Raw genomic sequence first — 21,222 nt, 5'->3', positions numbered from 1 at the left:
GTGGTTTTAATAAGAAAGAGCTTCTTTTGAAAGTCACTAAACTTTGTTGCTCTGAACTTTCTCTTGCAGTAGAGCTTCTCCACTGAGGGGTGAGGGGCATGGTGGTGGTGGGGAGATAAACCACTTGTTGTTGAGAAGCTGCTGACTTACTATTAGCATTATTGTGTGGGAACATTGGTTCCTACTCCATCCTAGGAGAAAAGGGAAGAAGGGAAAAAAGACCAACTGATGAAAAAGGGAGTAAGATTAAGTGAATGGGAAAAAAAAATTCACATTGTATACTTGTAAGTTGTACAGATATGAACATACATGTGAAACACCTAGAATTTTTTTTTAGAATTTATTGAAAATTCTAACATGGATCTAACATGGCTAAACATAGATCAATGGTAAGAGTGTCATGTACCAAGGTTTTGATTAATCCAAAAATCTGTGTATCTGAAATCCACAAAAAGAGAACACTATGATCCCATTTGTTCAGTAAAGGTTTATGTGTACCTTATATACATATACATATGGATACAGAGAGTATTTGTACAGACACTGTCTAGAAGGACACATTCCAAACTATTAAGATGGCTCCCTCTTAGATATTTAGTTATTTTTAAACTTAATAAACACTATGAATCCACCAGGCAAAATAAAACCTATAATCTTGACAATAATTATATCTATCCCATGCCTGTGTCCCCCACCTGAGGTAATCATCCTCAACCTTATATTCATTTAACCTTTCTCCCTGTGCACATGTGCAAGAGCTTGTCTTGGCTAAGTACCTGTGCAATATGGTAGCCTCTAATCACATGTGGCTGTTGAGCATTAAAAATTTGACTAAGAAACTGGGTTTTTAATTTTCTTTAATTAGTTTAAATTTAAATTTTGAACTGGTATAAATTATGTTTCTGATAAACACAACTTCATTGTTTTGGTGTAACAACATTTCTCTTTAACCACTGAATCACCCAGGATACTACTGTTGAATTGAAGTTCTATCAGATGCAAGTCTCCTCTCTAGTTTTACACGTAAACACATGGCAATCTAGTTGGTGTCCACACATTGACTCAGGTCAAATGATCTTTTCTATGCACCCATGTAATATTGTAATGTGTTTGATGCAGACAGCGCAAGTTATGAAAATCTTTTCATGTGCTGTACTGGTAATTAATAGTCTTACTATTTTAATTTTAATATAATTAAATATTTTTTAGTTAAAAATAAGTATGTATAAATTTTAAAATTTAAAAAGGAGGCATAGGAGGAGTCAAGGTGGCAGAATAGGAGGATGCAGAATTTGTCTCTCCTCACAAGTACATCAAGAGTACATCTGCAAATGGAACGATTCTCACAGAGCACCTGCTGAACATTAGCAGATGACTTTGGACACCTGAAAGGACAAGAAAAATCCCCTCACAACTGAGTAGGACGAAAGAAGGAAAAACAGAAAAGAGGAATCAAAAAAGGGACCTACAACCCTGGGGCATTTGTGGGAAGTGGGAGGGGCACCCATCTGAGCAGGCTTGCCTGCCCCTCAAGCCAAGGTCACCTTGACCCACATAGGCTCCAGGGTCTTGAGCACCACCCATTCCAAAGCCTCCTTGGGAAACAGACCTGGGAACCCCTGCCTGAGACAGGAATCCACCAGTGCTGGTGGGGGCTGAGTGCTAAAGCGTGAGGTTAAGAGAGCAGATCCAGGGAGAGGACTGCTGTTGGCTGTGCAGATACAACAGAGGGGATGGGAGTAAGGGGCACTGCGGCTGGGAATGCCCCTAGCAGAAGTGTGGTCTGCCTAGGAAATGAGGTGCCATCGTTGAGTGGCATGCAATGGGTGGGGCCACCACCAGCCTCACATGCCAGCCCCTGCCTCCGTGCGCACTGGGAAGGACTCCACCAGAGCGAGCGAGCCCCAGTCTGTTGCAACTGCCTGCTGGTCTCTGCTGCCACAGGCACTTGGTGCATACCCCAGTTGTGGCTGCCACACCCCTCCCTGGCCTGAGTAAGTGTGCCCCAATCAGCCACTGCTTTTTCTCCCTCTCGCCTGGGTGGAGAGCAGACGCCTGAGGGTGGTGCACACGGAGAGGTGGGGCCAAAACAAAAGCTGAGCTCCAGGGGCAGTGTGACTACACAGGCCATGGATTAAGCCTCCGTGATCAGCTTGGTAAATCCTGCATATGGGATATATGAATACACAATGAGTGTTCCCACAACTTAGACCAGTCTAACTTTAGCAGCAGTGGACTCTGGGTGCAGATACAAGCAGCAGTTTGGTCAGGTGAGAGTCTGAGTGCCCACTGGGCCCACAGCAGGTCCAGAGACCTACTTAGAGGTACTGGAGAGCCTCCTGGGGAGGCAGGGGTTGGCTGTGGCTCACTGTGGGAGCAAGGACGCTGACAGAGGAGGCACCAGGAAAATATTCTTATTACTATTATTCCTTTTTAGTTTGCTTCATTTTGTTCAGTTGTTGGTGTTATTGTTTTCATTATTTATTTTTATTTTCAATATTTTTAATTTTTCTATTTTTACTTTTGTGTGTTTTTTTCCTGTTTTTGATTTTTTTGGGATCCTTTTTATGTGTTGGTTTTATGTTTTCTTTGCCTTTTTTTTTTTTTTTTTTTTTTTTTTTTTTGCGGTACGCGGGCCTCTCACTATCGCGGCCTCTCCCATTGCGGAGCACAGGCTCCGGACGTGCAGGCCCAGCGGCCATGGCTCACCGGCCCAGCCGCTCCACGGCATGTGGGATCTTCCCGGATCGGGGCATGAACCCGTGTCCCCTGCATCGGCAGGCGGACTCCCAACCACTGCGCCACCAGGGAAGCCCTCTTTGCCATTTTTAAAAATATTAGTTTGCTTTCAGTTTTAGTTTTGTTTTTCATTTTTTGTTTTCATTAGTGTAGTCCTTATTGATTGTTCTCATTTTTGAGTTATTTTGTTTGTCTGTTCCCTTGTTTTTTGTTTTCTATGTTTTGTTTTTGTTTTTTCTGTCTGTTTCTTTGTTTCTTTCTGGTTGTTTGGTTTTCTTTTTACCATTTGTCTTGGGCTTGGTTTTCTTCTTTTTGTGTGTGTGGGGGTTGTTGTTGCTGTTTGCTTGATTTTGCTACTTGTGTTGGGGTTTTTTTTGTCTGTTTTATTTTCCTTTCTTTTTTCTCTGGTTATGCTACGTAGTTTGCAGGCTCTTGGTTCCCCGGCCAGGGGTTGGACCTGGGCTTCTGGGGTTGGAGCACCGAGTCCAGGATGCTGGACCACCAGAGAATTCCAGAGCCCAGGGAATATTAATCACTGTGCACTCTCCTGGAGGTATCCATCTCCACACCAAGACCTGGCTCCACCCAACTGCCTGCAGGCTCCAGTGGTGGAAACCTCATGCCATACAAAAGAAAGGAACACAGCCCCACCCATCAGCAGGCAGGATGCCTAAAGTCATACTATGCTCACAGACACCTCAAAACACACCACCTGATGTGGCCCTGCCCATCAGAGGGAAAAGACTCAGCTCCACCCACCAGAGCACAGGCACCAGTCCCTCCCACCAGGAAGCCTACACAAGCCCCTGGACCAAACTCACCCACCAGGGGGAAGACAAGAGAAACAATGGGAACTATGACACTGCCGCCTGCAAAAAGGAGACCATAAACACGGTAAATTCAACAAAATGAGACAACAGAGCAATATGTTGCAGAGGAAGGAGCAAGGTAAAAACCCACAAGACCAAATAAATGAAGAGGAAATAGGCAATCTACCTGAAAAGGAATTCAGAGTAATGATAGTAAAGATGATCCAAGATCTCAGAAATAGAATGGAGGCATGGATTGAGAAGATACAAGAAATGTTTAACAAAGACCTAGAAGAACTAAAGAACAAACAACCAGTGATGAACAACACAATAAGTGAAATGAAAAATACACTAGAAGGAATCAATACCAGAATAACTGAGGCAGAAGAACGGTTAAGTGAGCTGGAAGATAAAATAGTGGAAATAACTGCCAGGGAGCAGCATAAAGCAAAAAAAATGAAAAGAATTGAGGACAGTCTCATAGACGTGTGGGACAACATTAAACACACCAACATTTGAATTATAGGGGTCCCAGAAAAAGATGAGAAAGAGAAAGGGTCTGAGAAAATATTTGAAGAGATTATAGTTGAAAACTTCTCTAACATGGGGAAGAAAATAGTCGCCGAAGTCCAGGAAGCACAGAGAGTCCCATACAGGATAAACCCAAGGAGAAACATGCCCAGACACATATTAATCAAACTAACAAAAACTATATACAAAGAAAAAAATTTTTAAAGCAGCAGGGAAAAGCAACAAATAACATAAAAGGGAATCCTTGTAAGGTTATCAGCTGATGTTTCAGCAGAAACTCTGCAGGCCAGAAGGGAGTGTCAGGATACATTTAAATTGATGAAAGCGAAAAACCTACAACCAAGATTACTCTACCCAGCAAGGATCTCATTCAGATTTGATGGAGAAATCAAAAGTTTTACAGACAAGCAAAAGCTAAGAGAATTCAAAACCACCAAACCAGCTTTAAAACAAATGCTAAAGGAACTTCTCTAGGTGGGAAACACAAGAGAAGAAAAAGGCCTACAAAAACAAACCCAAAACAATTAAAGAAATGATAATAGGAACATACATATCAATAATTACCTTAAATATAAATGGATTAAATGCTCCAACCAAAAGACACGGACTGGCTGAATGGATAAGAAAAGACCCATATATATGCTGTCTACAAGAGACCCACTTCAGACCTAGGGACACATACAGACTAAAAGTGAGGGGATGGAAAAAGATACTCCATGAAAATGGAAATCAAAAGAAAGCTGGAGTAGCAATACTCATATCAGACAAAATAGACTTTAAAATAAAGACCGTTACAAGAGACAAAGAAGGACACTACATAATGATCAAGGAATCAATCCGAGAAGAAGATGTAACAATTGTAAATATTTATGCACCCAACATAGGAGCACCTCAATACGTAAGGCAAATGCTAACAGCCATAAAGGGGGAAATCGACAGTAACACAATAATAGTGGGGTGCTTTAACATACCACTTACACCAATGGACAGATCATCCAGACAGAAAATTAATAAGGAAATGCAGCCTTAAATGAGACATTAGACCAGATAGACTTAATTGATATGTTTAAGACATTCCATCTGAAAGCAGCAAAACACAATTTCTTCTCAGAATATTCTCCAGGAACATTCTCCAGGATAGATCACATCTTGGGTCACAAATCAAGCCTCAGTAAAGTTAAGAAAATTGAAATTGTATCAAGCATCTTTTCTGACCACAGTGCTATGAGATTAGAAATCAATTAAAGGAAAAAAAAACTGTAAAAAATGCAAACACATGGAGGCTAAACACTATGCATCTAAATAACCAAGAGATCACTGGAGAAATCAAAGAGGAAATCAAAAAATACATACAAACAAATGACAATGAAAACATGATGACTGAAAACCTATGGAAGGCAGCAAAAGCAGTTCTAAGAGTCAAGTTTATAGCAATACAATCCTACCTCAAGAAACAAGAAAAATCTCAAATAAACAGCCTAAACTTTCACCTAAAGCAACTAGAGAAAGAAGAACAAAAAAACCCCCCAAAGTTAGTAGAAGGAAAGAAATCATAAAGATCAGAGCAGAAATAAATGAAATAGAAATGAAGAAAACAATAGCAAAGATCAATGAAATTAAAAGCTGGTTCTGGTTCTGTGAGAAGATAAACAAAATCGATAAATCTTTAGCCAGACTCATCAAGAAAAAGAGAGAGAGGACTCAAATCAATAAAATTAGAAATGAAAAAGGACAGATTATAACTGATACTGCAGAAATACAAAGGATCATGAGAGACTACTACAAGCAACTGTATGCCAATAAAATGGCAACCTGGAAGAAATGGACAAATTCTTAGAAAGGCACAACCTGCCAAGACAGAACCGGGAAGAAATAGAAAATATGAACAGACCAATCACAAGTAATAAAATTGAACTGTGATTAAAAATCTTCCAACAAACAAAAGTCCAGGACCAGATGGCTTCACAGGTGAATTTTATCAAACATTTAGAGAAGAGCTAACACCTATCCTTCTCAAACTCTTCCAAAATATTTCAGAGGGAGGAACACTCCCAAGCTCATTCTATGAGGTCACCATCACCCTGTTACCAAAACCAGACAAAGACATCACAGAAAAAGAAAATTACAGGTCAATTATCATGGATGAACATAGATGCAAAATCCTCAACAAAATATTAGCACAGTGAAACCAACAACACATTAAAAGGCTCATACACCATGATCTAGTGGGATTTATCCCAGGGGTGCAAGGATTCTTCAATATATGCAAATCAAACAATGTGATACACCATATTAACAAATTGAAGAATAAAAACCATATGGTCATCTGAATAGATGTAGAGAAATCTTTTGACAAATTTAACACCCATATTATGATAAAAACTCTCCAGAAAGTGGGCATAGAGGGAACCTACCTCAACATAATAAAGGCCATATATGGACAAACCCACAGCAAACATCGTTCTCAAATGGGGAAAAACTGAAACCCTTTCCTCTAAGATCAGGAACAAGTCAAGGTTGCCCATTCTCACCACTATTATTCACATAGTTTCGAAGTTTTAGCCAGGACAATCAGAGAAGAAAAAGAAATAAAAGGAGTCCAAATTGGAAAAGAAGGAAAACTGTCATTGTTTGCAGATGACATGATACTATACATAGAGAATCCTAAAGACACTACCAGAAAACTACTAGAGCTAATCAATGAACTTAGTAAAGTTGCAGGATACAAAATAAATGCACATAAATCACTTGCATTCCTATACATTAACTATGCAAGATCAGAAAGAGAAATGAAGGAAACAATCCCATTTACCATCACATTCAAAAGAACAAAAAACCTAGGAATAAACCTACCTAAGGAGGCAAAAGACCTATATGCTGAAAACTATAAGATACTAATGAAGGAAATCAAGGACGACACAAACAGATGGAGAGATATACCATGTTCTTGGATTGGAAGAATCAATATTGTGCCCTATCAAATTACCAATGACATTTTTCACAGAACTAGAACAAAAAAATTTTACAATTTGTATGGAAACACAAAAGACTCCGAATGGCCAAAGAAGCCTTGAGAAAGAAAAATGAAGCTGGAGGAAACAGGCTCCCAGAGTTCAGACTATACTACAAAGCTACAGTAATCAAGACAGTATGGTACTGGCACAAAAACAGAAATATAGATCAAGGGATCAGGATGGAAAGACCAGAGATAAACCCACACAACCTATGGTCACCTAATCTATGACAAAGGAGGCAAGAATATACAATGGAGAAAAGACAGTCTCTTTAATAAGTGGTGATGGGAAAACTGGACAGCTATATGTAAAAGAATGTAATTAGAACACTCCTTAACACCATACACAAAAATAAACTCAGAATGGACTGAAGACCTAAATGTAAGGCCAGACACTATGAAACTCTGAGAGGAAAACATAGGCAGAACACTCTTTGACATAAATTGCAGCAAGACCGTTTTTGACCCACCTCCTAGAGTAATGAAAACAAAATAACAAATGGGTCTTAATGAAACTTAAAAAGCTTTTGCAAAGCCAAGGAAGCCATAAACAAGACGAAAAGACAACCTTCAGATTGGGAGAAAATATTGCAAATGAAGCAACTGACAAAGGATTAATCTCCAAAATATACAAACAGCCCATGCAGCTCAATATCAAAAAAACAACAACACAATGCAAAAATGGGTGAAGACTTAAATAGACATTTCTCCAAAGACATATAGATGGCTAACAAACACATGAAAGATGCTCAATATCACTAATTATTAGAGAAATGCAAGTCAAAACTACAATGAGATATCATATCACACCAGTCAGAATGGCCATCATTAAAAAATCTACAAACAATAAATGCTGGAGAGGGTGTGGAGAAAAGGCAACAGTCTTACACTGTTGGTGGGAATGTAAATTGACAAAGCCACTATGGAGAACAGTATGGACATTCTTAAAAAACTAAAAATAGAACTACTATATGATCCAACAATCCCACTACTGGGCATATACCCAGAGAAAACCATAATTCAAAAAGACATATGCACCCAAATGTTCATTGCAGCACTATTTACAACAGCAGGACATGGAAGCAACCTAAATGTCCATCAACAGAGGAACAGCTAAAGAAGATGTGGTACATATATAGAATGGAATATTACTCAGTCATAAAAAGGAACGAATTGTGTTTATTTCCAGAGACCTGGGTGGACCTAGAGACTGTCATTCAGAGTGAGGTCAGAAAGAGAAAAAACAAATATAGTATATTCACACTTATATGTGGAATCTAGAAAAATGATTTAGATGATCTTATTTGCAAAGCAGAAATAGAGACACAGTTGTAGAGAACGAGTGTATGGATACCAAGAGGGAAGGGGGTGGTGGGATGAATTGGCACACGGGGATTGACATATATACCGCACTATGTATAAAATAGGTAACTAATGAGAACCTACTGTATAGCTCAGGGAACTCTACTAAGTGCCTTGTGGTGACCTAAATGGCAAGGAAATCCAAAAACGAGGGGATATATATATACATATGGCTGATTCACTTTGCTGTACAGCAGAAAGTGACACAGCAGTGTAAAGCAACTATAATCCAATAAAAATAAAATGAAATAAAATAATGAAAAGGAGGCATACTACTGATGCAGAATCAAAAGGAGATGCAGAAAGTAGCACTAGAACCAGAATAGTAAAGAAAAAGGAGCCTGGCTAAAAGTATGTCGGAAATTTCATGATGAACAGCAATTGCAATTTGTTGGAGCAGAGCAAAAGGAAAAAAGCTGTTTGTTGGTTGTGTAAAAAATGGACAATATTAAGAGACATTTTTAGCAAAGACATAGTGAATTTGGTAACTTGCTTCTCAACAGTCAAAAAGAATCGATGACATTAGTCACCTGTAATCAAAATTAAATGTACAATGAAACATTTTGAAGTGATTTTAAACAGAATCTGAGCTGATTCTGTATCTGTATGATACTAATGTTCAGTCTTCTAAAGCAGATTCCTGAAAAGTGTCATGTATACCATTGTTAAATCATTCAGTAAATATTTGCAAATGCTATGGATCAATGCCAGACAATGGAATTCTTAAAAGAAATAGAACACAATACATTTAATATCTGTGTTCTTTGCCTGTACTTGTTGGTTAAGTCATGGAAGAAATATACAAAGATTTATTGTATTGTTAAGTCCAATTCAAGATTTCATTAAAACAAAAAAATGCTCTCCAAATATTCAATAATTAAAGACAAAAAATACTTAAAGGCAAAAAAATGGCAGAGTAATTTATATTTTCTCATTGATATCAGACTACATGTAAATGAGCTTAATTTGAAGCTCCTAAAAAAAAGGAAATGCTGATTTGTAGCCTAGCTAACCTAGCTAAATAGGCACAAAATTTCGTGTTAAAATTGAAACTTTTCAGAGTACAAAACAATGAAATTAATTTTACACATTTTCTAACATAAATCAATTTTAAGAAAAAGTTGAAGAATTATTTGCTGACATTGATAAATTTATAGTTGCTTATAAATTTATGCAATACCCTTTTGAATTTAATGTTGAAAATATGACTTAAGTATCAGTAAACTTATTTAACTTGGACAGAGATAGTTTTGAAACTGATGCTATTGCTTCAAAGTCAAATCAAATCTTCTAAAAAAAAGAAGAACCAGTTGTGTTAATGTACATGCATACATTAAGAGAAAATAATTTTTTGGTACGTGATTAATTTATTGGGACTTTTAGGTATGTTTGGAATTATTAGGGTATGTGATTCTGCTTTTTCAATTGCAAATTTTATGAAATCTAATAGAGATCAAGCATTTCTAATAAAAATTTGGCATCCAAATTGAGACATACTCTAAGTATAAAATACATAGTGGATTTATAAAATTTAGCATGAAAAATGTAAACTATCTCATTCATAATACGCTATATTGATTACAGTTCAAAATGATAACATCTTGGGTATTTTCAGTCAAATATAAAATATACTAAAATTAATTTCATCTGTTTAAATATGACCACTAGAAAATTTTAAATTACATACATGTCTCAAATATCGTTTCTACTGAGCAGCACTTGTATATATCCAGAAACGGAATGGCTGAGTTATAAAATATTTTATGGTTCTACACTTGAAAATAATGCCAAATTGTTTTCCAAAGTCTCTGGATTATCAGCATCAACATCACCAGAGAACATGTTAAAATGCAAATTCCCAGGCTGAATCAGAAACTCTGGAGATGTGGCCCAGCAATCTGTATTTCCAAGTGACACAAACTCAAGTTTGAGAAATCACTGTCCTAGTACTTAGAACAGACTTTAAAATACTCTGTACCTAGAAGAAATATGCCATTTTGGAAAGGGAAGTCCTGTCTTTGTTATGGTCATATTTTTGAATGTCTGCAACATCTACAAATCTTGGAGACAAAAATAGGCTTCTATAGCCTCCTGGTAGTGAGAGCCATGCCTCTGGTGAAAGTGACTGAAAGCCACCTTTAAACAACCTAGTCACCCTAGTGCAGAAGAAAGGACTCAGGCTTCAGAACCCGAATACCAGCACCAGCACTCCTTAGCTCTGAACTCTTAAAAGGTCTTTACCTCCTGGAGCTTTGGTATTCCTCTACTATAAAGTGGGAATTATAGCACATACCTCAAAATATGGTTGTGAGGATTAACAAGGCTCACACAAAGTGCTAGACACAGAAAAGGGACACCATAAATAGTAGCCTTATAAAACTAAAGCTCTGATCAGGAGCATGTGGCCAGTGAATAAGAGCCATTATCCTAGGCTTCTTTGGAAATGACCCTTTGTGAAGTACATTCCCTAGTAAAGCAACTATATTTTCCATATCTGGAAAACAAAATGGAAGCAACTGTGAGCCCCAGTTTGGGCAGATCTCAGAAAGAGCCTTAAAACTCTATGTTTAGGAATTCTGTATTATAATCTAACTCTACCCTGCCCAAAATGTTAGCCGATAGCCACTTGGCTATATAAATTAACTGCAACTTCTATTTCTGATCAAGATGGAGTAGCGGGGCCCAGACTTACCCTTCTGCCTAAAACAGCTAAAAGAATAGACAAGATGTATGAGAATGGCACTCAAGGCATTCACTGGACATAGGCAATAAAGAACAGTGACCCCTGAGGGATGGAAACAAGCATGGTAAGCCGTATCCACTTTCTGCCTGAAGAGAGATTTTAGGCTATGCCCGGGAAAGAGTTCTAGAGAGGAGAGAGCTACACAGAGAGAACTCTGGAGAGGTGTAGAGGCATCCCGTCAAGTGCTCAGCAGAGTACTGATTATCACATACACATGAGGAAACAGGCTGGGGAAAGAACCACGAAAAAGAGACAACAATCCTTAGAGATCACACAGAGATGGGAATGGTGCCTGTTTCCATCTGCCAGAGAGGAAAATCTCATCATTCAGGAGCATTGGTTAGAGTACAAAGATGGGTCTTACTTCAATAAAAGGGGGAAAATACCCTTAAATACAGCTCTAGTCCTGCACAACAATGCTTAAAAGAATCAAATTGTTTGTTTCCAAGTAATTTAGGCACATCCCAGGACAAAGATCAGGAATATTTTTAGGAATACAAAAATATCCAACACCTAACAAAGTAAAATTCACAATACCTGACTTATAATAAAAAATTACCAGGCATGCAAAGAAGCAGAAAAATATGACCCATAATGAAGAGAAAAGCCAATCAACTGAAGCTGACTGAGAAATGATAGAATTAGTAGACAAGGACGTTGAAACAATTATGAATATATTTCATATGTTCAGAAGCTAGAGGGAAGAACATGTTAAGTGAAGACATGGAAGATATAAAAAAAAGACCAAGTTGAACTTCTAGAGATGAAAACTACATCATCTGAAATGAAAAATGCACTGGGTGGGATTAACAAGAGATTATAAATTTCAGAAGAAAAGATTAGTGAACTTGAAGGGGAGGCAGTAGAAACTATCCAAAATGAAACACAGAAGAAAGACTGGAAAAAAATTAACAGGGCATCAGTGAATTGTGGGGCAATATCAAGCGATTAAATAAACCTATAACTGGAGTCCCCAAAGGAGAAGCGGAGGGGGACTAAAAAATAATTTAGAAATAATGGTTGAAATGATGAAAACTAAGTCCACAAATCCAAAACACAAAACAAACTTCAAACACAAGAAAGATGAAGAAAACTACACGGAGTCTCATAATCAAATTGCTCAAAAATAAACGATAAAGAGAAAATTTTAAAAGCAGACAGAAAAGAAAGACACATTTATACAGAAGAACAAAGACAAGAAAAAGAGTAAATGTTTTCTCCTAACATCAGGAACAAAATTAGGATGTCTAATCTCACCACTTCTATTCAGCTTTTTACTGGAGGTCCTATTCAGTGCAATAAGGTAGGAAAAAGAAATGAAAGGCATCCACACTGGGAAGGAAAAAGTAAAACTGTCTTTACTCACAAGACATAACTGTCTATGTTAAATATCTGATAGAATCTATGAAAAAGCCACTAGAAGTAATACATGAGTTTAGCAAGGTTGTAGGATACAAGACCAATATAAAAAAAAAATCAATTGTATTTCTATATACTACAACAAACAACTGGAAATTCAAATTTAAAAAGCGCTACCATTAATAATAGCATAAAAATATGAAACATGTAGGGATATAGACAAAAGATGTGTAAGACCTGCACACTGAAAACTATAAAACATTGCTGAGAGAAATTAAAGAAGACTTAAGTTAACAGAGAAAAATGCTATGTTAATGAGTTGGAAAACACGATATTGCTAAGATGTCAATTCTCCTTAAATTGATCTATAATTCAATGCAATGCCAATCAAATCACCAGCAGGCATCTTTCTGGTAGAAATTGACAAGCTGATTCTAAAATTTATATGGAAATTCAAAGGACTAGGAGTGCCAAAACTAGTTCCAAAAAGAACAAGTTGGATGGCTAATACTACCTGATTTCAAGGTATATTATAAAGCTATAGTTATCCAAACAGTGTTGTATTGGCATAAATATATACAAAAATATCATTTGAATAAACTAGAGTCCAGAAATAGATCTACACATATATGATCAATTATTTTTCAACAAAGTTGCAGAAACAATTCCAAAAATGGTGCTGGAACAACTGGATATCCACAGACAAAAAAAAAACAACCACTGTGACCACCACCAAAAGAAAGACTTTAATCCTTATCCCACACCATGCACAAAAATTAACTCAAAAATCATAGTCCCAAATCTAAGAAAACATAAGACAAAATCTTTGTGACCTTGGGTGAGGCAAATATTTCTTAGATGTGACACCAAAAGCACTATCCATAAAATAAAAAATTGATAAATTGGACTTCATCAAAATTTAAAACTTCTGGTCTTTGAAAGGCACTGTAGAGAGAACGAAAAATAAACAAATCACACACCACAAGAAAATATTTTCAAATCATGTACATGATAAAGGATTTGTATCCAGAATATATAAAAACTCTATGCAATAATATGTTAAAAAACCAGCCCAATAAGAAATGGGCAAAAGATTTGAACAGTACTTAAGAAGTCTATGGATAAAATAAGCACATGAAAAAATGCTCAATATCATCAGTCATTAGGGAAATGAAAATTAAAACCACACCTAATGACATAAAGAGCAGTGATCACACCAAGTTCCTGAGCATATAGAACAACTCACACTGCTGGTGGGAACATAAAATGGGACAACTAGTTTGGAAAACAGTTTGGCAATTTCTTACAAAGTTTAACATACACCTACCACACAGCCCAGCCACTTCATTCCCAGAGATTTATCCAAGAGAAATGAGTATGTCCACACATAGACCTGTACACAAGTGACCAAGTGGCTTTAATTGTAATCCCTAAAAAAATGGAAACGATCCAAATGTCCATCAACAAGTGGGTGGATAAACAGTGAACAAAGTATTGTATATCCATACAATAAAATATTACTCAGTAATAAAAAGCAACAAACTATTGATACACACTATAACATGAATAAATCCCAAATTAATTATTCTGGGTGAAAGAAATGACCCATTCCCTCCTCCCAAAAAAGTACATTATGAATAATTCCACTTATATAAAAATCTAGAAAAAGTAAACTAATCTACAGTGATAGCTTATCAGTGGTTGCCTGGGGATATGAGGGAAGGGAAGGGCAGGAAGGAGAAATTACAAAGGTTTATGAGGAAACTTTGTGAGTGATAGATATGTTTATCCTAATTTTGGTAATGGTTTCATGGCTGTATACAAATGTCAAAACTTATCAAATTTTATACTTTAAACACATGCAGTTTATTATATGTCAGTTATATTTCAATGAAACTGTTAACTTTTAAATCAACTTAAAGTTGATTTAAACTGAGTAAAACTAAAAGTTCAGTTCATCAGTTACACTAGTCACATTTCAAGTTTTTAATTGCCACATGCAGGTCATGGCTATCATTGTGGACAGTACAAGTGTAGGACATTTTCATCACTGCTCAGAGCAGCTGATCTAACTAACACATTGAAAAAACATCTGTTTCTTTCATTCCTCCTCCATCTACCTACCCCAAACTTCAAAACTGGAAATAAGCATGGCAGCATGGCACTGATATATAAATTACGGGAGAAGCTTTTTTTGTTTGTTTGTTTGTTTGTTTTGAGGTACGCGGGCCTCTCACTGTTGTGGCTTCTCCCGTTGTGGAGCACAGGCTCCAGACGCACAGGCTCAGCGGCCATGGCTCACGGGCCGAGCCGCTCCGCGGCATGTGGGATCTTCCCGGACCGGGGCACGAATCCGTGTCCTCTGCATCGGCAGGCGGACTCTCAACCACTGCGCCACCAGGGAAGCCCACGGGAGAAGTTTTAAAAGCAGATTTTATTAAGTTTAATGTAAAATACACCTCCTATTCATAAACATATATAGCACACTATTTCCTCACTTAGGTATCACAGCTTCTATGGATTACATTTAATTAGTTTCTTCCAAAGCTCAAGTTGAAGGCAATTTTAAACTGACATGGGAAAAATGAAACAGACAGCACTGTCTCGAAACATACTTTTGCCTTGTAAGCCAAGTGGTTATAGCTAAAATATAACTCATAAAAGAGAATATACATTTTTTTAATATACTTACAGATATTTTATGAGTTACTCTGAAATACGTAGCGTGTTTCAGAATACACTACATAATGCAACTAAATTTTCTTATTTAAAAGAATCAAGCATATAACTCACAATAAATATAAACACAAGTTTCAACTGTAAGAACAGATGTAAAAAGAGAAGACTATGGTATATATGGAAATGTTTCACATTCAAGTTCATAAAATTAGGACAGAGAAGTCGTTAAACTTAGTATGCTTACTGACACTTTTTTCCTTCTCTCCCTATAGCTTTCAGTTTAGAGAGGGGTGATTTTATTAAAAAAGACTCAAACTCTCTTTTCTGTTTCCTCCTACCACCACCTCACCCTTCCGTGTAGCCTGTGGACTTGGGAGGCAGAGTCTATGTTTGCTCTGTGTTTTTGTTTCAGTATACAGAACTCAGGGCTGGAATCTTCAACCCGCCCTGTTCCAAAGGCTGATACACTAAACCTTGATGCACAGTTTGATGTCTGAGTCATCTCTGTCTTAGAAATGGATACAGAAAAAGGCAATTGGAGCTGGCAGGAGAGAGGAGGTTGGTGGCCAGTGTAGACCAATCAACCAAGACAACCCCCAAACAGTGTATTGTACTCGATAAGCAAGAAGTATAAAAATAGAACCCAAGTCCCTCTGTTGTTTGTAGAAGCAGAACTCACAAGCCAGTTTCACTTACTTTTTTACACCGACAGAGCCATTTTCCTTGTTTTCCATGTCAACAGATAGCATGGGGAGGCTGCAGGTTTCCTTTACTTCAGCAACTAATCAATAAGGGAGAAAAGCTTGTGTTTAATTCTTAGAAAGTGAGAGAAGAATATATATTCTGAATCGGAAACATAATGGCCCCTTTTACAACCTCACACCAGTTCACGTATGTTTGCTTACATCTCTAGTTCCCTCAGCGACCGGAGAGACGTGATTAAACCTAAAGAACTGGAGGAGACTATTGGGGTGTGCTTTCATCTGTACTGGCACTCCCTGCCTTGACAATAAGCATTTGCAAATGAAATTGAATCCTTGTTCAAAACAAGTGCTGTGTGAACTGGCACAGCTTCCTCCAGGTGCCAAGCTCTCACTTAAGACATTGTAACTTATAAATGAGTCAAAGTCGAGAAAAACAATCCCCCTTTTCCTCCCCTTCCCACCACGGGCTATGATTTCTTCTTTTCTTACTGTATTTGTTTTTCTGTCCACTCCCACTGCTCCTCTGTTTTTTCATTGCGATGCAAAAGAGCACTTAAAGCTTTCGTCAGCAAGTATTCCCCTACCTCACATATTCTCAATGAAAACCTCAAAAACCCGTCTGTGAGATGGCCACACTGTGGTAAATCTGGAAGCTCACAAAAATGTCAGATAGCCCTTAGCACAGAAAGGTGGTGCTGGTGTGTGTGTGTGTGTGTGTGTGTGAGAGGGTAGGCAACTCGTTAGATTTATATAAAAATCATCAAAACACTCAAGGAGATATAGTAGCATCCATCACTTTGTCTTTTTGTTTAGTAGGAAGAGGACTGAAAAAATAAAATCCCTCCACAATTAATATGCAATTAGCAAGATGAAAAATCTATGAACAAAACTGCTGGAAAAAAAAAAAAAACTAGTTCTGAAACGTGCTTGTTCTTCTGCAGCTGAAGCCATAAATTAAATACGTTTCCTCTCCAATCACTTTATACTTCGGCACTCCTTCCCCTAGGGATTACTCTGACATGACAAGTGCATCATTCATTTAGTATATTCACAAGATTTTATCACTGTTAGAGAAGTAGATGATTAACAAATAATACTGTTAAGTGTGGGATTATCTTCACTGCTGATACATACACATGCGCACGCACACACACACACACACACACACAAACTTCCAGTCGCTAAACCACTTAGATCATCCATAGAGAAATCCAACATTTAAGATACATATAGATATGAACACACATCCACACACCGTTACAGAGAAGACAGAAGACAGTGCAGCTTACTCCATGCCAAAAGAATGATTTCACTTCAGTTGGAAACTGTTACACATTCACCATTTTCTAAGCATCTCAGAAACAAAACAAAACAAAACACTCACAATGATACTCTGCAACACCACACTACATTGTCTTATTATTATTTTCTTTTTTTGTGGAAGAGTAAAAAGAAAACCTACCTAGAAGCAACTAAAACATGTCATTTTTTATAGGCTTATCAAGAACAGCCAAAGAAACCCCAATGTTTTCTTTCACAAAGTAGGCTGGCAAAGGAATTCAATAAGGAGGTACAATTTGACACAGTGAAATAAAACCAGGCTGGCTCTCAGCCAACATGACGTTAGGAATCACACACAAGCTGCACCAACTGCCTTCTGGTTCATGGCTGACTTTTTAAAGCTACAGTGTGCCTGTTCACTTTTGCTAACTACCTTCAGCACAATTAGTGGAAGTGAGTGAATCATGGGTCTCCAAACTGCAGAATTCTCCCTGCACCTGTCTTGTTCAAAGAAAAACAAGCTATATCAAGAGCCTCTTATTTTCTCCCTCCCCTTCATTGTTTCTGCATCATATGTCTTTGCTGCTGTTCTGAGCATGAATGCCATGTGTCAAACTATTTCTTTTTCTTTCCTGTAGGAGAAAAGAGAAAATAAGACAAAGCCTGGTGCTTAGGCGCTATACCCAGTGAACACCCAGAAGCTGCAGTCCTGTTACCCTTTCTTCCTAGTTGAGACTTGCCAACAAAGTTTCCAGGGCTGGCTTTTAAGTAATCTCTGTGAGAATAAGGAAAGCACTGCCTAGATGAAAATCCTTTTATTTCATTATGCAGGAAGTAACATATTTCAGAGAGGATGCAAAGTAGATGACCAGATCTCCTGAGAATGCCCACATTCTTTAATTTTGGCATTCATCCTACCCGATGAAGTCAGCAAAAAATTCAAAATAAAACAAACCTTATTCTACAAAACAAAAACAATTAGTCTGGGAGGTTTCATTTTAACTGTTTATCCCAGTTGCGTAAAAAGCATAATTCAACAGATTCAACACTTATTTTCTATGAGCACCTGGTACTATATTAGTTACATATGAAAAAGAAGATCTTGTGCCAGCCCCCAAATTCATAGTATCTTCCACCACCATCCTAGGTCCCAGGTCTGGTAAGTGGGAGATGGAGTAGGGACTGGGCACGATCTTTTGATTAAGTTACCCCGGTCAACCTCACAGCTCTCTTGCTTGCTTGGCTGGGAACTAGTGCTCAAGCGAAACATTCCCATTTCACAAATGTGCTGTACATACACTAGAAACATAAATGGTTGTCAGTGAAATAAACACCAATCAATATTTGCACACTTTTAGGTCAAAATGTCAACAAAACCTCTCAAGGTAGGGCAGAGAATTACAGGTTCTCAAGAAGGATCCTAGAAAAAGTCATCTGCTGCTGTAATCGTGTGTAGACTTCAGGCAGAATTGAGGAGAAACCTGCTGGTCTCCCTTTTCTTTAGTACTTTTTAAGGGTACTAGAAGATCAGCAACTATGATCCAAATTTGCAACCTGAATTTCAAAGTCAAGTTTTTCCCCTTACTTATTGCAGAAATTATATTAGAAATTTTCAACTTCTTGAAAGATCGTCGCTGAGAAAAATTTCAAGGGCTGTCTCTGCCCATCTTTGCCATTGCCCCCTTGAAAGAGCAAATAATAATAATTTAGGAAAGAATTCTAAATGTTCTTATATTTTTGAGTAACGTTTTTTAAGCACGGCTCAAACAGGTGGGGTTTTTTTGTTTGTTTTACCACCACTGATCAAAATGATGAACTCTTCTGGAGATAGAGCACTCTTTCACCAACAGATTCTATAATGCTTTTGGGTTTGATCTGAAATTTCTCAACTGTTCTACAACTAAATTCAAATGGAAGGGCGCTGGGCTGTGAGTCCTGAGGGCAAGGGATAGAGAACAGGGTGTCCTGACAGCACTGTCATGCCACTGCTCAGAAAAAAATCAGGTTCAGCACGCCACTCTTGAAAGGAAAGAGGCAAAGAAAATGTAGTTATGCTGACTCTTCCTTAGACACACTCACAGGAGAAAGGATTCTGTGAAGTTTCTCCAGGAATTTCTTCCTACATATAGAAAAGGACATCCCTTCCTGTCTTGCCTGCTGTGATCAAAAGTTTGCCTGTTACACAAGGGTATGGCTTTCAGGAGGTGTTGTGAAAAATCAATCCCATTTTATACAAAATGAGCCACGAATTCTGACAACAGGAGGTTTCACTCATCAGCTAGTTTCTAACTTTGGAATAAACTGACATTTGTGGGTATAAGTATATATACTAGTACTCAACCACTTCCTCTTCACTCCCTCCACCAAACTATTTGATATTAACCCTCTTCTCTGCTAATAAAAATTGTGTATTTATGTGTAGTGTGGTGTCTGGTTGTGTGTGGTGCATAGCATAAAGGCAATGTGTGTGATGAGTGTATGTGTACGCTGTGTAATATGTGCGTGTTTGTGATGTGTGTAGTGTGTGGTATTTGTGTGTTGGCAGAACGTGTAGTGTGCACGGTGTTTGTGTGTATGTGTGTCTGTAGTGTGTAAGCGTAGAATGAGAGATACACATGCAAACCGACAAGACCTTCTGATCCAGGATATCATGGGATGTGCTAAAATAACTTCGGAGATCCTTGTGCTAGGATTCTGGAGCAGAACTTTCCTGGACACTTGGGAATGGGCTCAGATAGCAGGGGAGATGGGTCAGAAAGGACGGGAAACTGGCGCCTCGATCGGCTGCTTTTATTGATCCGCACTCATCCCCCAGAGACCCAGTGCCCTCCCCCAGGAACCTCCCGCCGGCCTTGTCGCCAGGAGTGGGCCCACAGGCGCATCCAGCCCGCGTCCCAGAGCGCAGACCTGGGTGCACAGGGCTGCAGAAGTAATCTCGAGAAGCCGCCCGAGGGCACGGCCGAGCGCAACGGGTCCCCAAGGGCAGCTCAAGGAAAACTAAGGAGGGCCTGGAGAGGGGGCGGTGGGGGCAGAACAGAGGGCAGCAAAGGAAATGCCAGAGAGCCTCTTGGACCAGCTGGTCCCGTCCGATAGCCAAACGACTCGCTTGTGGCACTGGTGACAGAGGGGAAAGTTTCTGGCTAAGACTTTCAAGAAGAAACCGTTCGTCCTTGAGACTGGGGACTCCCCGGGGGAGCTTGTCTTTGGAAAGGGAGTAGGGGGGTGTGGCGCTCGCTGTGCGCCCAGCCGAGCCGTGCCACCTCCCGGTCCCATCCTGCGAGCTCTGCCCCGCAGCCCGCGGTGAGCCGCAGCTCTCCGCGGAGCCGGGCACGCTTCTGTCCCCAGTTCCACTCCAGGGTGACAGATTCCACGCTCGGGGGTGCAACAAGCTGTAGGAGCACCGGACACACAGCAGAGACGAGGGAGGGCAGGGCGGTTTTTATTGTGGCTTTCTTCGTTTCCTTCCATCCTGGAGAGGGGGGAAGACGGGCGCGTTCCCAGCGCGCTCGCAGCACGAGCGGATCACTTACCTCCCCGCATGGCCGGCGCCGGGAGGCTTTACCCCGCACAGAGCTCGCCGGCCGCCACGCGCCCAGCCCCAATGCAGCCGGCCGGGCGCGCTGGGCACGCCGGGACTTGTAGTCTCCGCGGGCGGGGTAGGGGTCCAAGGGCTGGGGCGGCTCGGAAGCCGAGAGGCCCGGAAGGGAAGGGACGAGGCCGGGGCGTTGAGATGGTAAGGTAGGACGTTTGCAAGAACTTAAAACCTCCTGGGAGCTGGAGGTGAGAAACACTCCTGGAGAGACTTTTAAATTGGGGATCTTCAGGCTGGTACCATTTTTTCTTCCCGTCTGACTCGCACGTGGCAACTCTGATGAAGTTTTTAGCTGGGTTTTGGCAGTTATGACAAGTAGAGATTTCCCGGGCCAAGCCCATATTGTTTAGGGCCTTACTCTGCCTTCACCCCGAACGCACACGTGGCATTCTCTGCTTGGAACACCTATT

At 39.3% G+C, this 21,222-nt stretch overlaps 1 protein-coding gene across 1 annotated transcript in view; it reads right to left on the bottom strand.

Annotated features, from left to right (window-relative positions):
• Nucleotides 1-20,840, bottom strand: part of SAMD13 (sterile alpha motif domain containing 13) — a 48,667-nt gene extending 27,827 nt beyond the window's left edge. Inside the window, exons 1-2 of the mRNA XM_032647393.1 lie at nucleotides 20,751-20,840; nucleotides 15,932-16,016 (exon numbers count right to left, since the gene is read on the bottom strand). Of these exons, the coding sequence (XP_032503284.1) occupies nucleotides 15,932-16,016; nucleotides 20,751-20,760 (95 nt within the window). The 5' untranslated portion in view covers nucleotides 20,761-20,840. The remainder of the gene's footprint in view (nucleotides 1-15,931; nucleotides 16,017-20,750) is intronic.
• Between the last annotated feature and the right edge of the window lie 382 nt (nucleotides 20,841-21,222).

Source organism: Phocoena sinus, chromosome 1 (genome assembly GCF_008692025.1).
Source record: "Phocoena sinus isolate mPhoSin1 chromosome 1, mPhoSin1.pri, whole genome shotgun sequence".
NCBI lineage: Eukaryota > Metazoa > Chordata > Mammalia > Artiodactyla > Phocoenidae > Phocoena > Phocoena sinus.
The sequence above is the reverse complement of the archived record's forward strand: the minus strand, read 5'-3'. Positions and strand labels throughout refer to the sequence as shown.